Below are 19,271 nucleotides of genomic sequence, written 5' to 3'. Positions count from 1 at the left end.
TTGAACAGGGTGCTTTTCACCCCCTCATCCAAGTTGCTAATAAAGAAATTGAACAGTGCAGGCCTGAGGACCAAGCCCTGGGGGACTCCACTGCCCACATCCCTCCAGGTCAAAAATGACCTGTCCACCACCACTCTGGGATCATCCCCTCCAGCCAATTTGAGACCCATCTGACTGTGTAGGTATCAATGCCATGGTTGCTCCCCATTCCCTGAGGTGGAGAGCATCTGGACCTGCTTATTAGAACACGTCCAGTCCCTCCAGAGATTAAAGGGTCCTCTGATTCGATTTGGATTCAGAGATTTGGTCTCCGACTCAGGGTGAATCTCTGCTGAATTGAATCGGGGGCTGAAGCTTTGCACAGCCCTACTAGATAGTAGCAAAAGGAGGGTGGGGGAGCAAGGGGAAAACTGCAGGATGATGCAGCTTAAAGGTAGAAAACAAAAATTCTGTGTTTAAACCTGAAAAATGTGTGCACTATAAATTCTTAAATGCAGTGCTTTAAAGGAATAACCTGAGTGCTTTCAAATCTGGTAAGACTGCAGTGTCTTCAGCTTTCTGTATGCATGTGCATCTTTTCAGTTAATTGCTATTGAATTCCTAGTTTTCAGAGTAAAACAACATTTATTTTAAATCTTAGTCATAAGGTTCTTCAGTAAATAGACTGGACCCTTTAAAAGCATCAAACACATTGTGGTAGTTGGTGATAAAAATTAAAGAAAACTGCATTACACGGGTTAGAGCATTGTGCTAAGCATGTAGGAGTTTATCTAATAGCATCCATTTAAATCTTGCTACTTCTGAGATTAGACTCCTACCTTGCACATGGTCATAGATTAGATGGATTTAGTGGTGCTGCTGAGGCTGAAAATGCTGGCCACAACTGCTGTTTGCAAATGAATTGGAAGCTACATTGGCAAGTCAGTTGCTAGCTATTGGGAGTAGTCTCAAAAATTGGGGACTATAGCTGAAAAGGATTGGGGCTGCTGGGTCCTACTGACAGATGCTTGTTCTTTGCCCTTCACAGATCAGTGCAATGGATGCTTCTCCCCGCAATACTTCTCCAGCACTACAGAATGGAGAGAAAGGTCTGTTCAGCAAACACTGTTTTTAATGAGACCCACAGAACTGTTTACCTCAACTCCTCATTGGATAACTAGAGCAGCTGATATTTTGGTGTAGGTCTGTCTCCAGGCTTCTTGTGTCTGAGACCATTTTGCATCTGAGAACCTGCATTCTGGACCAGGACTCTTTCTACATAGAACATATTAAAAAGATGGTCCCTTCCCCAAAGAGTAGAACATGCAATATTCTTAAAGCCCTTTAAATCTTCCTAGAAAACTGGAGCAAGGCTTTTTATACAGTTGGGTCTTAAGCCTCTAAAGCCCTATGATGCATTTCCTGTCTTGGGATACTGTGGCCAGTGGTTTTGGCACACTATGCTGTAGACATACAATGCTCTTTTAGTGCTGTACCTCACTTGTATGGTTAATGAATGTAAATTGAACACAGGTTGGTTAGTCTTGTAGCAATGACAGAGCCCCATCATGCCTGAATTTACCTAGGTCCTTTTATGCTGGACTGGTATCTGGGGGGAAAAAACTAGATTTTGAATGTCGTTAAATATCATGAGTCTCTTTTTTTTTTTTTATGTAACCATTTAGTTTCATTAGGGGATGTCTCTCTAACATGAATACTTTATTTCCAGGTGTATTGGAACTACTCAAAGGAAAAATGTCAGGAGTGCCCAAGTCCCATTTCTCAAAAATGACTTATTGTAGAAGTCCATGGGACTCCATCTCCTAATGAAAATTATTCAATGTGCATGACCTTTTAAAAGTTTGTGTGCAAGTCTATCAGATGTATGTGGAGTGCATTTTCACCTCTTACTGTTCACTTGCTTGGTGCTGGTTCTCCTTACATCATTCTTTCACTTTCCAGGGTAACAATCTTATTGCATATGAGGAATTGTTACACACATGAACATAGGGTTCCAGGAGCAAAGCATATATTGCAGTTTCTGATGACAACCTGAAATGCTGTTCTGTGTGCTTGTACTTTCAGAAGATCGTTTCATGACTACCTTGTCGAGTCAGAGCTCTACGGGCTCCACCCATCTCCAGCTGCCTACTCCTCCTGAGGTTATGTCAGAGCAACTGACAGGGGCATCCTCTTTTGTCAGTACAGTTCCTGAACAAGAACCTACCAGCGCCTCAGAAGGTACAATCCAATGACAGTCTGTTGTATGGCATATCACTTGGCAGCAGGCATATAAGGTCCATTTAGTGCATGATAGCCTGACTTTCTCTTGAAGCAAGGCATATTAACCATTTGGCCCAATTTCTATGAACTATAGGTCTAGTTTGTTGGACAAAGTGGTCACAGAAAATGGACCAAACATTTAAAATCATGTGAGCCTTGAATGGCCTCAGATGGATACTTGTCTCCCCTCCTCCTCTTCCCTTTTTGCATTAAGCAAACTCTTTTGCAGCTAACAAGGAACCTGTTGTGTTGTGTAGGAAGACCATCATAGCTAACCTATTGAAATCTGAAGTTACAGTTTGCATTTCTGCTGGTACTACAATGTACATTACAGTATAAAAGGATATATATATTCAAAAGTGGCAGTAAGGGGATAGGCTCTTTGAAATGGAAATAAGGTTAAAACAAGCTGGCAATAGAATCATGGATGTAACTTAAGACAGGTTGCTTGATCTCTGCTCTAATTTTCTGAAGTAAAATAGTAAAAAGATCTGTGAAATTCTTTTGAGCTCCTCAAATACAATTTGGTAAAATGAAGATCAATTGATTATACCCCAGACCTAGTTTTAAAGCTTTGGCTCTACTGGTGGATGTTTAATGACGCTGAATAAATTCTTCTTTCCAGATGTGTTTGATGGACACTTGGTGGGGTCTACAGACAGCCAGGTGAAGGAGAAATCTACTATGAAAGCCATTTTAGCAAACTTGTTGCCTGGAAACAGCTACAATCCCATTCCATTCCCTTTGTAAGTAATACTGGGGCTACCAGTGGGCACAAAAATGGTGCTATCTTAGCTTACCAGATGCAGCCTGGCTTGCTTCAGCAGTGGCATTGGAAAGATATGCACGTGCTCTCTGTCAAGTGGATAAATTTATGCGACAGCTTGGAGCTTCCTGTGTGTAAATCTTGTCTTATCGTACATGCTTACTTTGTTCACCCAAGGTTTCAGTGACAAACTTAACAGGGAATGAAGGTTACTTGGATGTATTTGCTCATTTGAGACTGCTAAATTCTGTCTTCTCAAATTGCTGAAAGCTGCTTGAGGCCTCTGAACTAGACTTCAGCTGTCAGTGACTCCTATTTGGTATCTCTAGTGTAGCACAGATTTGGCAACCCAAGGATAATGATGCCATTTCAACAGTATCTTCAGCTACCCAACATTAAACCCATAGACCATGCATCTTCTACCTAACTACAGACAATTCCCATAGAAAAAGGCTGCTTGTTCCATTAGGCCATCTCCACTTACCTTCTCTCCTTTTCCCATAAACTCAAACCCCTCCCTCTTCAAAATCCTTTTTGAAAATAACTCAAATGTCTTGTGTGTGCTACTCTGTCTCTGTCTGTCAGAATTTTACCTGATGTAAAGATTATAGTAGCATGTCTATACTTTTTTCTTTTTTTCCAGATGTCTATCAAGATTCATACCAATGTTGGCTAGATATAGGTCAGGTTCAGTAGCTGTTGCATATTCCCTGTGGCCTCTCAGCTAACCTGAAAATTAGCAGGCTTGAAAGTCTTTTGACTAATAAGTGTGTGTGGTGTGACCCATTTGGCTTAAGGCTAACCCCCACAAGCCAATCTGTAGAACTTGGCTCTTTGAGTTCTGTGTTGCTTCCCCAGAGTAGTAATGGCATGTGTCAGCTGGGGGCTAATGTTGACCCTTTTAGGGCACAATTCAGAACCATGTCCTGAAGTCTAGGTATGAGCGGAAGAAAAAGAAAACCTTTTGTAGACTCCCTCAAGCTTGATCAACATGTTAATTTGAGGACTGTATCACTGTTCCCTCTGTCGTATAGGCCTAGATTTGGAATGCTAACCCTATCCAGCACATCCAAGTAAAAGCACTTGGAAAATTTGCTTTCTAAACAGATATTTATCTTGTAATTTAGAGCTAGTTCTTTGTAATAATATGCTTGCCTGAAGTGAACACAGCTTGCTCTAACATTTGTTCTTAATTTTATTAGATTCCTAACAGTGTTCTGTAGTGTATACTATGTTGGCTACAGATAATAGGGAGAAAAGAAAACACTTTGGTTCCAGGTCTGACTTTCAGTTCCAAGTGACTTGTTTCTGGTTTGTATTTGCTGAAATTCATTACTGAACAAAAATGTAACCTCTTCTGTCTGCTGTCTTCAGAGGCTTGCTGCAGTATGTAAACAGTCTTTTCTTTCTTTCTTTCATGCAGTGACCCAGATAAACACTACCTAATGTATGAACATGAACGTGTACCTATTGCAGTCTGTGAAAAGGAGCCCAGCTCCATTATAGCTTTTGCTCTCAGGTATTGAACTTTATTCGTTGTCCATTTGATTATTTTTTCAACTCAAATGCCTGTAAGGTCCTCAGTAACTATGGGAGGCAGAGGGCATACAAGAGACTGTCATTGAGCTCCTATATGAGAATTCCCTCCAAAGCTGACATGACTTTTTCATATGTGGAGAAATGAGATGCTGGTGTATGTAGTTTTAATGGACAAAATGATTTCCAAACTTGTGTCTAAATTGTACCACACAACAAGAATTGACAGCAAAACTATGTATAAGGATAGTTCTGCAGCATCAAAACACTGTTTTTCTGGGGTGCCTGCAGAACCTAGTAAAACCCCCCTCCTTTCCCCTTCCCCCTGCCCCCACAGCTCTTTAGCAGTGTTGCATTGGACGTCTCTAGTAGCTGGTGGAGAGGTCTAGTGTCATAACATGATCTCTCTTCACCCCCTCAGTTTAGTTATAGTAACTCTTGCCATTGTAAGAGGGTTCTTACCAGTAACCAGCTTTTCTGTTCCTCTAGTGCTGCACTTGTCAAGTGGTTGACTTGGTGAATACAATTTAAGGGAGCAACCTGTCATCTTTAGTGTTCCTTGTGCATTATCAGGCAGCAGGGTTCTGTAAAGAAAGTTTCAGCTCTCTGACAACTTCCTTAGGATTGTGAGACCATCAGACTTTATTTTAAAATAAGTCTGTGCTTTAAGTGATTATTTTACTTTGCTTTGTAACCTGGTGGGGGGTGGGGTGGGGAGGGCTTGTTATGTGGAGGGTTAGCTGCAAGGTAGGTGGCCTTTCTCTACTGGGTGGTTTTTCTACTTTCTGTTGCCTCCTGAATTCAAGTGCAAAGACTGAGAATTAGAATGTAAGCTATTGCTTCTTCCCTTTCAGTTGCAAGGAATATAGAAATGCCCTGGATGAGTTATCCAAAGCATCTCTGAAGAACAGTACTGAAGAAGGACTTCAGTCAAACAGGTTACAGACTAATTCCTAAGAGGCATGGAAATGTTCTAGGCATAGCAAGATGGCCAGGGTAAAGTCTTCAAAATGTTTTCCCATATCCAAATACCAAAGACTGTCTCCTGGCAATGTCTAGTGTCCCCATTTTCAATATGGCTATCTCTTGTCACTGCACCTTGAGGTAACAGAGGTACCTTGTGACTGTGGATGGCTTGTAGCATGCCCTCTTAACCAGCTTGTCTGCCTAATTGTGCTTGCCAAGGGACAGGAGTAAGATTGTTTGAAATCTTGGGCTAAAACAGATGACTAGTTTAATCAAGGGCTGATTAGTCTGAGGTTTTAACTTTTGTCAAAACAAGCTGGAACAGTTGCTTTTTATAGGATCCCAAGTGAAGTCTTGTTTGCTTTAGCCTTGGAGAAGTGCAGCAGTCAGGCCCAAGCTGTTTTTGGAGAAGCCCAAGGTCCTGTTTAGGTAGCATTGGGTGCTTGGCTTTAATTAGAAAAGTTGTTGCTCTGAAGCCACTTGCTCTCTTCTTTAACTAGGGGAAGGGAGTAAGTGATTTTTTTGAAGGAAGGCTGGAAACCTAGAAGTGCATGAATATCTAGCTCTCCCCATGGCTTAATTCTTTCCTCCTCTTTATTTACAGAACATAATAGTTTACCCTGACAAGCTTTATTCTTTCAGTTTTTCTGGATCACTTAAAGCTCTAGTTTGGCTATAAATAACTTTAAATCTGTTTTGTTTTGTTCCCCGCCCCCTCCCTTTTCAGTATGTCGGACAACAAGCCAAAGAACAGCAGTCCAGTCAGGTTACCAGAGATGAACGCAGGGCAGCCAAGCCGTACAGCAGAAGCAGAGCAGCGTAAGACTAGCTATTGTTTCTCTAAAACCCTCCCTGGCCCAGCTCTAGATTTAAATTTACTTTTAAAGAAAATTTTACTTTATTTTCACCAAGACCTAGAGCTAACTTACAAGAGATGTAGATCTTGGAAATGGAAATCCAGTTTGTTACATCTTGGTCTTACTGACCTTTAGAACTTTGAGTCGATTAGGTGTCCATTACCTGCACTCTTTTGAAGGTTTCTTTTGTTAGTGGTTTTCCTTGTACTCTTTTTTCTCCTCTCTCCTGTCACCCCCAACACCACGCATCTTCTTTTTTAAGTAGCAGACTTAGATTCTGTACCCCATGACCAGTCTAGTCTTGTTTTTTTTTACCTTAGCTCTTCTCAAACAGTAGTAGAGTCAGAGTAAATTAATATTTTTAAATATGGATAGCAGACTTACTAAAATGCCATGGACATTTCTACTTGGGAATATCTCCCAGGGTGGTTCTTTGAATCAGGAATATGTGCATGGTTGTTTCTTGTAGTGTATGTTTATGCATGTGTATTAAATTGACTGAATTAAGATTTTTTTTAACTCCTTGCACTGATACCATTGCAGTGGGAATGATTTAAAGCAGTGGATTTCCATGGCATTAGATGTGCAGTTTCCCTAAACTTCTGAAATATTTAAGGTGTAGCATCCTGAAACATTAGGCTAACTAAAATAATAAGTTTTAAATTGGTTCTGGCCTGATCCTAACATCCAATAGAATGATTTGATAGGTCTGTAATCATATATTACTATTAATTATACTTCCAACAGGAGAAATAATTTGAGAATTTGTGTTTTGATTTCTGGTTTGCTTTATATGGCTGTAGAAAGAATGTTCCTAATTTTTTTTTTCTCTCTACTTCTTTTATCTACACTTTAGCCAAAAAGGCTTCTGGAGTTCTGTCCTTTTTCCGTGGTACAGGAGGAAAGAGCCCTGACCTGTCTTCTCAGAAGAAAGAGACCTTGCGTGGTGCAGACAGTGCCTATTACCAAGTTGGGCAAATGGGCAAAGAGGGACCAGAGAATCAAGGAGCAGAGCCTCAAGGTGCATATCTGTTCGTCTTCCTAGCTAAGTCTGCTGCATCCCCAAGGGTGCATCCTACTCTAAGCCCAAGCTCATGCCAGCTGGGTTTTTCAAGAGTCTAAGGGCTAGGTATACCATTTCCATTGAACCTAAAAGGGATTTGGGTTTCTCTTGTAATGTTACTTCTCCTGTAAAAAGTAGATGGGGATTTATATAGCTTCAGAGCTGTACTAGTACAGTATATTCTGAAGTTGTATTTTAATTCTTTAAATTGGGCAGAGTTAGTAATGAGCAAATGGGCTTTAGTCCAGTCTCTTGTTGTAACATCGTGGCATGCTGTGTTGCTTCAGTCCATGGATTACGTGGAAAGCAGAAAGGAGAAACATGTTTTATTTATAAAGACTAAATATATAGAGCTGAGGCTGTTTGTTTTTTTTTTTGGCTGGTGGAGCTACTCCTTTTAATAAAGTTGCTCATGCAGACCTATTGTGAATTCTGGTTTATAAAGGCTATTTTCTTAGACCAGCTATGCCATTGACTATTTCTGAGACACTAGTTTAACTAATCTGTTTCATTTTCTTTTGGAGTTAAGAGTCTAACAAGATACACTAACAGTACATTTTCTTCAATACCTACAATATGTCGAGGATTTGGTCAGTGACCAGCTGTGGCTTTGTTTTCTGTAGTACACTGAAATGACAGCATGCAATGTAATTTTAAATATTGGAAACAAAGCTAATTCACGTCAACAAATGGCTTGGGAATTATTACTGTAACTATTCATGTGATATCTGATCATCTCATTAGGGGAGTTTTTAGCTCTGCTGTTGCTAATATCTCATGTTTAATCAGAATTTAATGGACTTACTCATGAATTGCTCTTTTGGTTTTTGAAATGTATATGCTTGTCTGACATTCTCCTTTTCCTTGCAGATGAAGTGGATGGAGGAGATGCACAAAAGAAACAGCTAGTGAATCCCCATGTAGAACTTCGTAAGTAGAAAATCTTGAGGCTTTGAATTGGGTGCAGGCTGGCAATTGCTTCTTGACACAGTGCAGAAGTAGCTTCCTGATAGAACTTAGGGTTGATGTCCTGCCATTTTCTAGCTTAAAATGAACACAACAGCATTCTTACCACAGGCCATGGGGAAGAGGTTTATTACAGAAACACCCTACAAAGCCTAACTTATATTGGCATGTAAGAGTGGAAAGCATAGTGCTTTAATGCAGTGGCCATGTCCAGATGAGTTCAGCCATGCCATACATGGTGCTGCAGACCTATCTGTGGTGCCACATTGCACATTCAGGTGTTCCCTGTGCTGCAAGGTAGTGTGGGAGTGTTTTTTTTTGACCTTGGGAGATCCTGAGGTAAAAAATGTGCATGAAGATAAAGCAGGGCGGTGCACATGGGGGCAGCATGTGTTGCCCAAAACGAGCCTGGCCAGTTGGAGTCTCACTCCAGCTGCTAGCCAGACTCCAAGCAGCAGGATCTCTGGCTACAGCTTCTCCAGCTCCCAGGATCCCAGGGATGGCTGCTGGGGCCAGCATGGCTGCTGGGGCCAGCCTCTCCTACCCACTGGGGGTAATCTGCTGTATACTAGGGGGTGCATGGCACAGGCATTCCCCAGGGGCAAATAGCAAGCAGGAGCACAAGGTGTGCCACTGCTTTGTGTCCCCAGGAAACCAAACTTCCATGCTTCTGTGGACGCGGGCACTGTGGGCTAACTTTTGGGGCTTTTATTGAAGACTTCCTTTCCTTTTTAAGCACTACTTAGAGTATTGTGGGTGGTGGATGAGATGCTTTAGATTCAAGTGTGGAGAGCTCTTGCCAGTGGTCAAGAGGGGTGTTAAAACTCCTGAAAATGCTACTGATCAAGTATCTGTCCTGGTAAATGAGCTTTGCACTCCTTAAATTTCTCCTCTGTCTGCAGAGTTTTCAGATGCTAATGCAAAGTTTTACTGCCGGATTTATTATGCTGGAGAGTTCCACAAGATGCGTGAAGTGATTCTTGGGAGCAGTGAGGAGGACTTTATCCGTTCCCTCTCTCACTCTGTGCCCTGGCAAGCTCGTGGAGGCAAGTCAGGAGCTGCATTCTATGTGACAGAAGGTGAGAGCAGATTTTTTTTCTTCCCTTTCCAGTGTTTAATTTTCTTGCTTTTTTTTTTTTTGTGCAAGCAGAGGGGAGTGTTTTATTCTCCTTCCCACCCCAGGCCCATGTGCTTAATGTGGTACTCGAGTTGGTGGATAGTGTGAAAAATTCTAAGTGAAAAATGAGTAGTGGTTTCCATAACACGTGTGCTGACAATACACACAGTACCTGTTTTTGATCTACATTTAGCAATTTTGTCACAGGAAGGTGATTGCTCATGGAAGACTTAAGAGTGCTGATGCCTCTTCATAACCCAGAGAAAATTCTCATTACTTAAGTCACTTTTAAGATAATGCCTACAAATGAGCTATGATTTGCCTAGTTAAAATTTTATGAATACCAGCAAATTTTGACACCTAGAATAAAACCTCTAAATGCAAGGATTAAAAGAAAATGAAAACTGGTGTGGTTTTTTTGTTGTTGTTGCATGTTAAGCTTGTGAAAGACTTAATGTCTCTTATTCTACCCATGTAATTTTTTGACTTTTCTTTAATCTTAACAGATGATAGATTCATTCTGAAACAGATGCCTCGTTTGGAGGTCCAGTCTTTCCTAGATTTTGCCCCACATTACTTCACCTACATTACTAATGCTGTTCAGCAGAAGGTAGGACTAGAAAATCTTACAAATCTCGTTCTTATGTTACCTTTTTTTATACCGGTAGCTTTCAAAATGAAGGGGATGAACAGATAAGATACAGTGAAGAGTAGTGCCCATAACTGATGGAAAGAATGAATTTTTAAATTTAACCTGGACTTCTTTTAAATCAAATATATTAAAAGAAAAGAAAATCTGCACAGAAATAGTAACAATACCAAATTGCTAAACTCCTATCTGTATTTTCTTGAACAGAAGCCAACAGCACTGGCCAAAATCCTTGGAGTGTATAGGATTGGATATAAGAATTCTCAAAACAACACTGAGAAGAAACTGGATCTGCTTGTCATGGAAAACCTATTCTATGGCAGAAAAATGGCTCAGGTGAGGAATAAATATACAATATGACTCTCTGCTCCTGCTGTACAGTTTTCCTGAACTGTTGTCATGACCTGTTCTACTGTTGCTCACTGCTGAAATAACTTGACCCTGGGGGGAGTGGGAAGAGACTTAGTGATCCAGGGTAGAGCTCTTTAGCTATTATGGCTGTAGTGAAGACTGCCTTTTTAAATCAGAAATCTTATTGCGTCCCCATTACTAGCAAACAGGTGGCTCTGCCTGAAGCACCAGGTTTATTCTGACAGCTCAAAATTTTGGCCAGTTAGGAGAGAGTTGGCCAAAACAACACTTTTCTTTCTTTTTGTCCAAGGAGTTCAAAGGCAGACACTATGGCTATACATACTTTCAGATGATCTGGGAAACTTCTTCCTAAATTTGCTCTCCTAGTCTAGAGATGCCAGAAAAAACATTTGAATGCTGAGCCCCTGAAGAGCTGAGAGCTTGCAGTGCTGATGCTGCACAGCCAGGAGGTCCCTCTGCACACATCTCAGCATGCCTTGCAGGCTCTGTCTGCCTGAAGACAGAATGGCAGCAGTGCATAGGGCAGCCCTGATTTAGCTGCCCCAGATTGTTCAGGGTCAACCTGTCTCCCTGCAGCATAATGTGGGAATTATGAAGGGGTGTGCTGTGCTCCCTGCTTTGGGGCAGTAGTAGACTCCAGTGAGTGACAGGTTCCAGGGAGCAGAGGGTAAGCAAAGCATGCTGGGTGAGGGGACTGCTGTTGTTTCAGAAGAGAACATGTACAGTTCTCTCAGGAGAGACTCCCCCAGGAGTGATTTAACCCTGGTTGTTCCTAGGTTGTTATTCTCCTGGAGCAGTCTTTTCTTGCTGTGGGGGGAAAAAATTATGATCACCTGTACATGTATGGCTTCTCCTTGGAGAGCAGCAACTCTTCCTAGGAGAAACTGAATATCTGTACATGGCCATTAATTTACTAGTATCAGATTGTAATGGTTGTCATGCACGTATGATCAGCTTGTTCTAATGGAGCTTTTAAGCTGTGAAACTTGACCTAAAACTCTTACTAGATTAGGTAAGGGCTGTAATTTTCTAGAAGCTGAAGGACAAAGGCTCTAGGCCTTTTAAACAGATTGTATTACTTATCTTGTGTCTTTCTGCAAACATGGTAACAACTGGATGCAATTTTGCAGTTAATATTTTGCTCTGAAATGCATAGGAACTGGCAAAACTAATTGCTAGTAACGATTACCCAAGAATATGAACCACTTTGGCAGATAGGTTTTCATCATTACCACTGTAATTACTCTTGATGACAAAAGGAAGCCTTTATGATTTTTTTTTTTAAGGTGTAGTAGAAGGACATTGAATTGGTTTGGTTTCGCTGACTGCCTTCTACTGAGTTAAAGAAACCTTGTTTTTTAAAATGGCTTTGTGGATTTGCTACCCCAGTGCCAAAGTTTGGTTGTAGTGGAGAATTTTCAAGCTTTTCATAAAAAGCTTGGAAGATGTTCAAGTGCTGACACCATGGTCTGCTTCCTTCTCCATTGTACAAAACACAGTAACAGCCCTAGCTTTCTTCATATTCAGCAGTTTAAAGGTAACCTGAATGCATTTTCATTCAAAGAGTCGAAATGCACATCAAAATAGTTCACTTAAAAGCTACAAATGGATGAGTAGTAGACTCACATGTATATATTTGGTCTGCTGGCTAGTTATTGTCCAGTGTTTTTAGATGGGTATTTGTTCCATGTTCACAAGTCTTGGATATGCTGGAATCTTTAACATTGTGGAGGGATGTAAAACAGACTTACGTTCTCATGGAACAAAATGTTACTGTTCTCTACTGCCAGGTGTTTGACCTGAAGGGCTCCCTCCGGAATAGAAATGTGAAAACCGACACTGGGAAGGAAAGCTGTGATGTTGTCCTTTTGGATGAAAACCTCCTGAAGATGGTACGGGACAACCCGCTGTACATCCGATCCCATTGCAAAGCTGTTCTGAGAGCTTCCATCCACAGTGATTCCCACTTTCTTTCCAGTCATCTTATTATTGACTATTCTTTGCTGGTGGGTCGTGATGACACCAACAATGAGCTGGTGGTTGGGATCATTGGTAGGTAACCTTTTATTCTTGCTCACTTTTTTTAAAGTCTAAATTATTTTACTAATTTATGCATTTATACCACTGTTATTGACCAAAGTTTGGGTGCATCTTCTGCTTCTTTGAGCCAGGCTTTGGTGTATATGGTGTAACTCTTCACTGCGTCTTCCTGCATAGACAGACATGGTTGTGAGACTTCTGTCTCCTGGTTTGAGCCTGTGGGCCCCATTCATATGTTCACTGGACCTCGTTTCCACCAAAAATCAGTAGGCTCAGTTTGTAGAGGCTTTCAGCACTGTCACAGAATCATAGATAAATAGGGCTGGAAGCGGATCTCAGAAGTCATTTAGTCTAACCACTGTAGTCTGATTCCCACATACTGTGGTGGTCAGAAATGGCGGGAAGCTTCTAGACTGCTTGCTGGCTCATGAGCTACTGTCCACTTGCTTAATGCAGTATGGCAGTCCTTTATGTAGACACTCAGAGGAGAATGAAGAGGGGTCTTGTAGTGTGGGTGGGAGTGTCCACAAGGCTTGGGAAACACCTCTGTGTTTGGTCTGAGGGACGGGGAGCAGGAAGTTTGGCCGGGTTACAAGCAGCATCCCGCTGTTGGGGAAAAAATTGTCGACTTTTGTGTTCTAGTCTGATGCAAGCGGCAGAATTTTACCTAGGGATTTCTGCTTCAAATTCAGGAATTGAAACGTAGAACTCGAGACAAATTTTAGGGCAGCCAGTTTTGAATAAGACTTCAAGAAAATCTAAACTGTTTATTGTTAGATTACTCTGATTTAGAAACCCCTGGGGGGAAAATGTGCTTGGATGGGGGACATTTAAGTAATAGAGATGCTTCTAGATACTCTACCGGGCCTGGAACTCCAAAGGATGTTTCTAGACTGTTACACTGATTCTTACACTAAACTTTAATGGTGGGTGAGGAGATGGATCAATGAGACCATTCCAGTCGCAACTTGAAAGTTTTTACTGGAATATGCAAAGGAAAGACTTATTTGCATCAGTGAAAACAATGCTTACATGGTCTTGGATTTAGGGAAGAAACAGGTCTGCTAGCGAGGCTTTTCTGTTTCCCTGGGGGCATGAGCTGATTCATTGAGCTTCAGAGAAGCCTGCGGTTTTTTAGCCTATGCCTGAAATATATAATTGGCGTTTTTCATATTCTAATAAATGGTCTCTGATTTGGTTTTATTTTAATTTTTTTTTGTTTCACTGAACCAGGTGTTTTGTGGGATTGGAAGGCTTGGGAAAGTAAAAGGGGGGGGAGGGCTTCTTATTCCCTTTCTTACCACAGTAGAATATTATTTAACACTGACCTGTTACTTTTTGTACAATTGTGCTTGATTTTTTTTTCTCTGACAAAGCTACTTTCTTTCTATAAATCACCTTAGCCTTTTAATAAAAAATACATCTGTTCAGCAAAATAGCATGTAATGCATTTGGTCTCACACTGCTTCTAGTATTGTAGGGAAATCATAATATAATGCATTGTTTAATTATGTTTTGTTAGACATGTCACTGATATTTGCTGGCTAAACTCGTTATGTTCTACATGAGCCATTTACTCCAGAGCTGCCTGATTTACCTTTGTAGTACACATCTCGCCTCTACATGTGCAGTGCTGTTGCAGGAGTAAACTAATCCACTCCATAGCAGGATAGTACTTGTAAATATAAGTACTCTCCTGCTGTGGGGTTTTTATACTCTGCAGCCAGAGCCCCATGCCAGCTGGGGCTGTTCTGACAGCACAATGTGCTGTGGTCCTGGGCGCACATGGAAACGGCATACCTGGGAGCCATAAATTCTGATGGGATAAGCACCAGAGTTTGTTGCTTTGCATTGACCTCTGCTACATAGGCTAAGCTGAGACATGGAGGTACAGCTTCAACTGGGGTTTGCTTTAATTAATTCCTAGCTCCATCTTAACTTGTGTTGTGGCTTCCAGCTCTCATTTAAGCTCCAAGTTAAAACATCCCTAGGTAAAATCATCAGCCTAAAATTTCCAGTGTACTATAGCTGTAGTAGTGCTCAGGCTTTTAGAATTGGTTGTTCTGTGTTTTGTTTTGTCTTGTTTTGGTCAACGTAGTTAACTAATGCTCAGTTTAGCAGAGACTGGTGTCTTCCATGTTTAGATGATTAAGACCTACCTAAGTATCTGATTTGCACAATATTAAAACATGTTTGAAAGAAATTGAAGCTACAGGTCCCAAAAACTTGCACATGAGCATTGTTTTACAAAACCATAATGTTAATACTAAGCATGTTCCCTAGTGTTATCTAGGATAGGTGGAGAGCCATAATTTACTTTAGGCATTGAGCCATATTTCAGTCACTGCTTCACACTTGTTCCCAATATCATGTAGATGCTTGTTACAATAGGTAATTGCTGATAAGGCTTAATGGGTTACTAGTGAGTCTGAACACTCCCTGCTAATATGCACTGCACCAATACTAAAAGAAAAAATCCTGTCTACATCATGTGGATGATGTTTCCTCTAAATGATATCCTGATAATCTGTAAGGTATTCATAAGACAGCCTGGGAGATAAAAACCTGGATGCATCAAAGGAATATTTGAATATGGGATGTCAAAGTTTCTGGAGAGTTCAACCCTAAAATTAAAGCACTAAACTGTTTAAAAAAAAAAATTAGAATTATGAAGGACCATGAAATGAACTCGTCAAGACCATGTAAGAGTTCACCTCTTCCTGAAGTATTCAGTTAGTGTACTGACCAAAAATGCTTGCCCTGTGACCAGCCACTAAATATTTAAGGAATTCTTATTTCCAGTGAGTATTGAGGTGCAAGGTAGACAATTTTGTAGTCAGCAGATATGATTGAGAGTAACTTAACACAAACAGCTGAGGTGTAGGCTGCATGCACTTGAAGGTACACATTTCTAGAATTTAAACCTTCGAATATAAAATTATAATTACAATAAGTGTTAAGGTGAGGACTGATGGACACACTAGTCCTAATGCCAATGTGAGGTATTGGGTAAAAGGACCATTTAAGAGCAATGGAATTAGTTAACCTATAACAACAAGATGTGGGGTGTCAAAGTGAGACTGTTGGCTTTGCTCATATGCCAGATTGGCTTGGGAATAAACCCAGTACTCTTCTGCATGGAATTCTCCCATTCCTCCTGTTCAGGGTTATCCCCGGTGTTCTTGACCCTTATTTTCATGGAGTCCAATTGAAAGGTACCCCTAGATAAAGCAGCATTAGCTGCTGTTTAAAGATGAGGCATGTGCAGACACTTAAGTAGCCCTATTAGAGGGGAATACTAGGTAAAAATGCCTGGATTTCTAGATCTGATGATACTACTAATCATTCATGATTGCCTGTAGGAGCAAGGTGAGGTCCACAGCTAAGGTTGGGATTAGCTGGAGGAATGGCTACAACCAGGCTCTTAGAAAGCCTTACTTTTTAAGTGACTCGCAGTAGGAGCTCAGCAATACTTTTTATAAGCATAAGAACAGTTGGTATGTTCTCACTGGACTCACCTGCACTCTCCACCCAGTATGAGAGCTTGAGAAGAACATGAAACTGTTAGCAGATGCTTGAACTGGTGTCACTGCTGTGCAACAACAGGAATTTATTTCTTTTTAGCCAGAACTGTTTGGAATAGAGTTCATGGCATATTTTTCATTATCCTGTTTAACAGATTATATTCGCACCTTTACCTGGGACAAAAAGCTTGAAATGGTGGTGAAGTCAACAGGCATCTTAGGAGGACAAGGTGAGTGAGACACAGTGAAATACTTCTTTTTTTAGTTGCTGTTAAATCTACTCCTTGATAGCACAACTGTTAACAGATTTTGGGCAAGACTGTTTCCCCTACCTCACAAAGGAGTACAGATTTATGTAACAGTCCTTTTTTTCCCCCCCCTCACCCCCATTCTCAAGCTTGTGCAGAGCAAGCCCCACATTTTATGATCCATAACTTTAGTCTCCACCTGCGTATTGGGTTTCTCTCTCCTGTTACGCTGTCTTCCAAAGAGTTGGGGAGTTTTTTTTCTGCAGTGCTCTATCGAGGCACGTGTGCTACCTTCATTCAGAGATTGCCTAAGTACTGTGTTTAGCTTGGCTGTATATAGCTGTGTTTAGTGTGGTGTTTTACCTGGGCCGGTTGAAAAGTAGGTCTAAGTAGTTCTGATAGCACCGTGCTGATGTGACTAGACACTCTTCAGTGCCTCTGGCAAGTTTGAATCTTTGCTGCACTGTGCCTCTAACATGTCCTTAATACCTCTGCAAAGCAATCCAATGCTATACAGACATTGCTCAAAAATAGATTCACGTACAATTTGGAGGGGGGCAGGGAGGGAATGTGTCTTCTATGATTTTTTTTTCTGCCCAAAAGATCTGATACCTCTGGGAGCATAGTATCAAGTACTTGTGACTACTATTTTCCCATAGCAAGGGAATTCTTTCCACGCTGAGGTTCTTAGTTGGCAAATTGTCAGGGTTTTTTACAAACAAGTCCTTAAGCTTGTAAAAAAAAACCAAACAAACAAACAAAAAAAACCCGGGGAATTACCCTAATGGACTGGCTGCTATAGAACTCAAAGCACCGCTGACAGCAGAAGCAATAGGATGGTCTTTTATGGCTGGATTAAATAGCCAGTTCTGTCACAGACAACCCATGTGATTTTGGATAAGCCACTTCACCTCTCACTTCTGTAAAATGGGGCTAATATTTTCTTCGTGGACAGTGTTCCACATTATGGAGCTCCAATCTCACTTGGAGTCGCTGAGCACAAATCTGTTGTAAACCAGAATATTTTTTTTTCCCTTTGGTCAATGTCTTACTATTGGTTTTCAAACATTTAGGTAAAATGCCAACTGTGGTCTCTCCAGAATTGTACCGTACCCGGTTTTGTGAAGCAATGGACAAGTATTTCCTGATGGTTCCAGATCATTGGACAGCACTTGGTCTGAACTGCTGAGCTGAAATGCACAAATTGGCTTGGGCTGGAGTGCATTTTCTTATGCAAGAGGACAAAGGTGCCGTGGACTCTACTTTCCTTTTCAGTCTACCCAGTAGTGGGCACTGGGGTCTCAAACCAACTGCACTAGCCGCGCACATCCGAAGTGTAAAATCTGTTTTATCTGCACTTTAATCTCTTGACATGGGAGGATTAACAGATGAGGCCAGCAGGTAAAATTTGGTCTTATCAAGGTAGCTGAGCTGGAATATGCTATTTGAGGGCATTGAGAATAAGATTTTTCTCAGCCATAGGAAAGATGGCATCTAATACGGTACTGTACCCTGTCCCTATAACAGAGCACTGAAACTAGATGCTGTCTTGTTCATGTTGGTATCATTTTGTATAGAAGTAGGTGAGCTCTGCAAGTCTTGCATTCCTTGTACAGTGGCTAATATGAACTTTTTGCATTTCTAGAGTGGGTATGTAAGTGTATCAGTGTCTTGTGTGATATTTCAGGGGATATAGCAGGCTTTGAAATAAGTACCCTATTCATGTTAGAGCTAAGTCAACCCATAGCAAAGTTCATAACCACTGCAGTGGCCTGAAGCTGCCTTTTATAAGAGTTGAAGTGGATTATTTGTTCTGTTATGTCCTTTACAGGCCTAGTTAACAGGTATCTGTAAACAATGTGTTTTAATCGGCTATGCGTAACACGTTCAGTTAGATCATTGCATCTTTGTTTTTATACAATTAAGTGCATTTTTCTGCAGTTAAACTTATCCTCAAGGTCTTAATTTAGGCCTTTGGCAAACTTCCATTAAAATGGAGGTGCTGTATGTTTCAGAACAGTGCAGCCCTCCTTCTTCCCAGCCCCCGCTGAAAACTTGCACAGTGACAGAAGCCAGAAACTTTTTAAAGGCCTATGAGCAGATTAACTTAACTACAAATCTATTTCTTTAAGTTGCGACTGTGGGTACAAAATTGGTTAGGTTTTTCTTAGAACAAGAGGCACTAGGCTGTCTGTCCAGCATAAATTCATATGCCTTAAACTGACAGGTTCCTCTGCAACTGAAATGAATCTTCTGGGGATGCTGATACCAATCAGTTGATTTCATTCTACAGAATTTGAATACAGCATCCCCTTGCTGGTAGAGTCTTGCCAGCAAAAGAGAGTGCTCTTACGTCCAAAACATGATGGAAACGGACACTTGACTGCACCAGTATATAATACAAACAGTCCTGGTAAAACAAAAAAACAAAAACACACTTTTCAGCAGTATTGGGTCATCTTTTGCTCTAAGTAAGAAAAATAGATGTTTTTGTGCAAGATGTGTAGGTATCTGACACTCCAACTCCTCCCCCTACCCATTTTTATTACTTTTTTTATTTTTGTAGATGTGTTGAATTTACTTATTTTAGCTTGAGTGTAATAAAGGCCAGTAAAAAAAATAAGGATTTTATATGTAGCTAAGGTGACTAGAACATCACTGTCCTCATATCTCTAATTTATGGGACAAAAGCAGTAGTTAAAACTTAAGCATGGCATCTGGAGCAAAAGTATTCAGGACCATTACCTACTACAAGCTTTTGCCAGCAAAGTTGGCTTCCCTGTGGTATCTGCTTACGTTATACGTCTTGTTTTTCTGTGACCAATGTTTTCATCCACAGTTAATAGTGGTTACTAATGCTAAGTATGGTGCTTAGAAGGTGGGGAAAGGAACTAACCCCCCACCC

General features: G+C 40.9%; 1 protein-coding gene across 4 annotated transcripts in view; it reads left to right on the top strand.

Moving 5' to 3' along the window:
- The window catches only part of PIKFYVE (phosphoinositide kinase, FYVE-type zinc finger containing), a 120,075-nt gene extending 101,297 nt beyond the window's left edge, over window positions 1–18,778 (top strand). For 3 of the 4 annotated variants that reach the window (XM_019523447.1, XM_019523445.1, XM_019523448.1), the window contains 14 exons: window positions 1,028–1,088; window positions 2,065–2,220; window positions 2,888–3,008; window positions 4,452–4,547; window positions 5,419–5,502; window positions 6,258–6,349; window positions 7,244–7,408; window positions 8,321–8,380; window positions 9,319–9,495; window positions 10,040–10,143; window positions 10,390–10,518; window positions 12,345–12,606; window positions 16,274–16,348; window positions 17,440–18,778. In XM_019523447.1, coding sequence (XP_019378992.1) covers window positions 1,028–1,088; window positions 2,065–2,220; window positions 2,888–3,008; window positions 4,452–4,547; window positions 5,419–5,502; window positions 6,258–6,349; window positions 7,244–7,408; window positions 8,321–8,380; window positions 9,319–9,495; window positions 10,040–10,143; window positions 10,390–10,518; window positions 12,345–12,606; window positions 16,274–16,348; window positions 17,440–17,555 — 1,698 coding nt within the window. In that variant the 3' untranslated portion in view covers window positions 17,556–18,778. The remainder of the gene's footprint in view (window positions 1–1,027; window positions 1,089–2,064; window positions 2,221–2,887; window positions 3,009–4,451; window positions 4,548–5,418; window positions 5,503–6,257; window positions 6,350–7,243; window positions 7,409–8,320; window positions 8,381–9,318; window positions 9,496–10,039; window positions 10,144–10,389; window positions 10,519–12,344; window positions 12,607–16,273; window positions 16,349–17,439) is intronic. The other variant, XM_019523446.1, reaches the window with a different exon arrangement.
- The last annotated feature ends 493 nt before the right edge of the window (window positions 18,779–19,271 follow it).

This window comes from Gavialis gangeticus, unplaced genomic scaffold (assembly GCF_001723915.1).
Source record: "Gavialis gangeticus isolate Ggan-Ray unplaced genomic scaffold, GavGan_comp1, whole genome shotgun sequence".
In the NCBI taxonomy this organism is placed as follows: domain Eukaryota; kingdom Metazoa; phylum Chordata; order Crocodylia; family Gavialidae; genus Gavialis; species Gavialis gangeticus.
The sequence above is the reverse complement of the archived record's forward strand: the minus strand, read 5'-3'. Positions and strand labels throughout refer to the sequence as shown.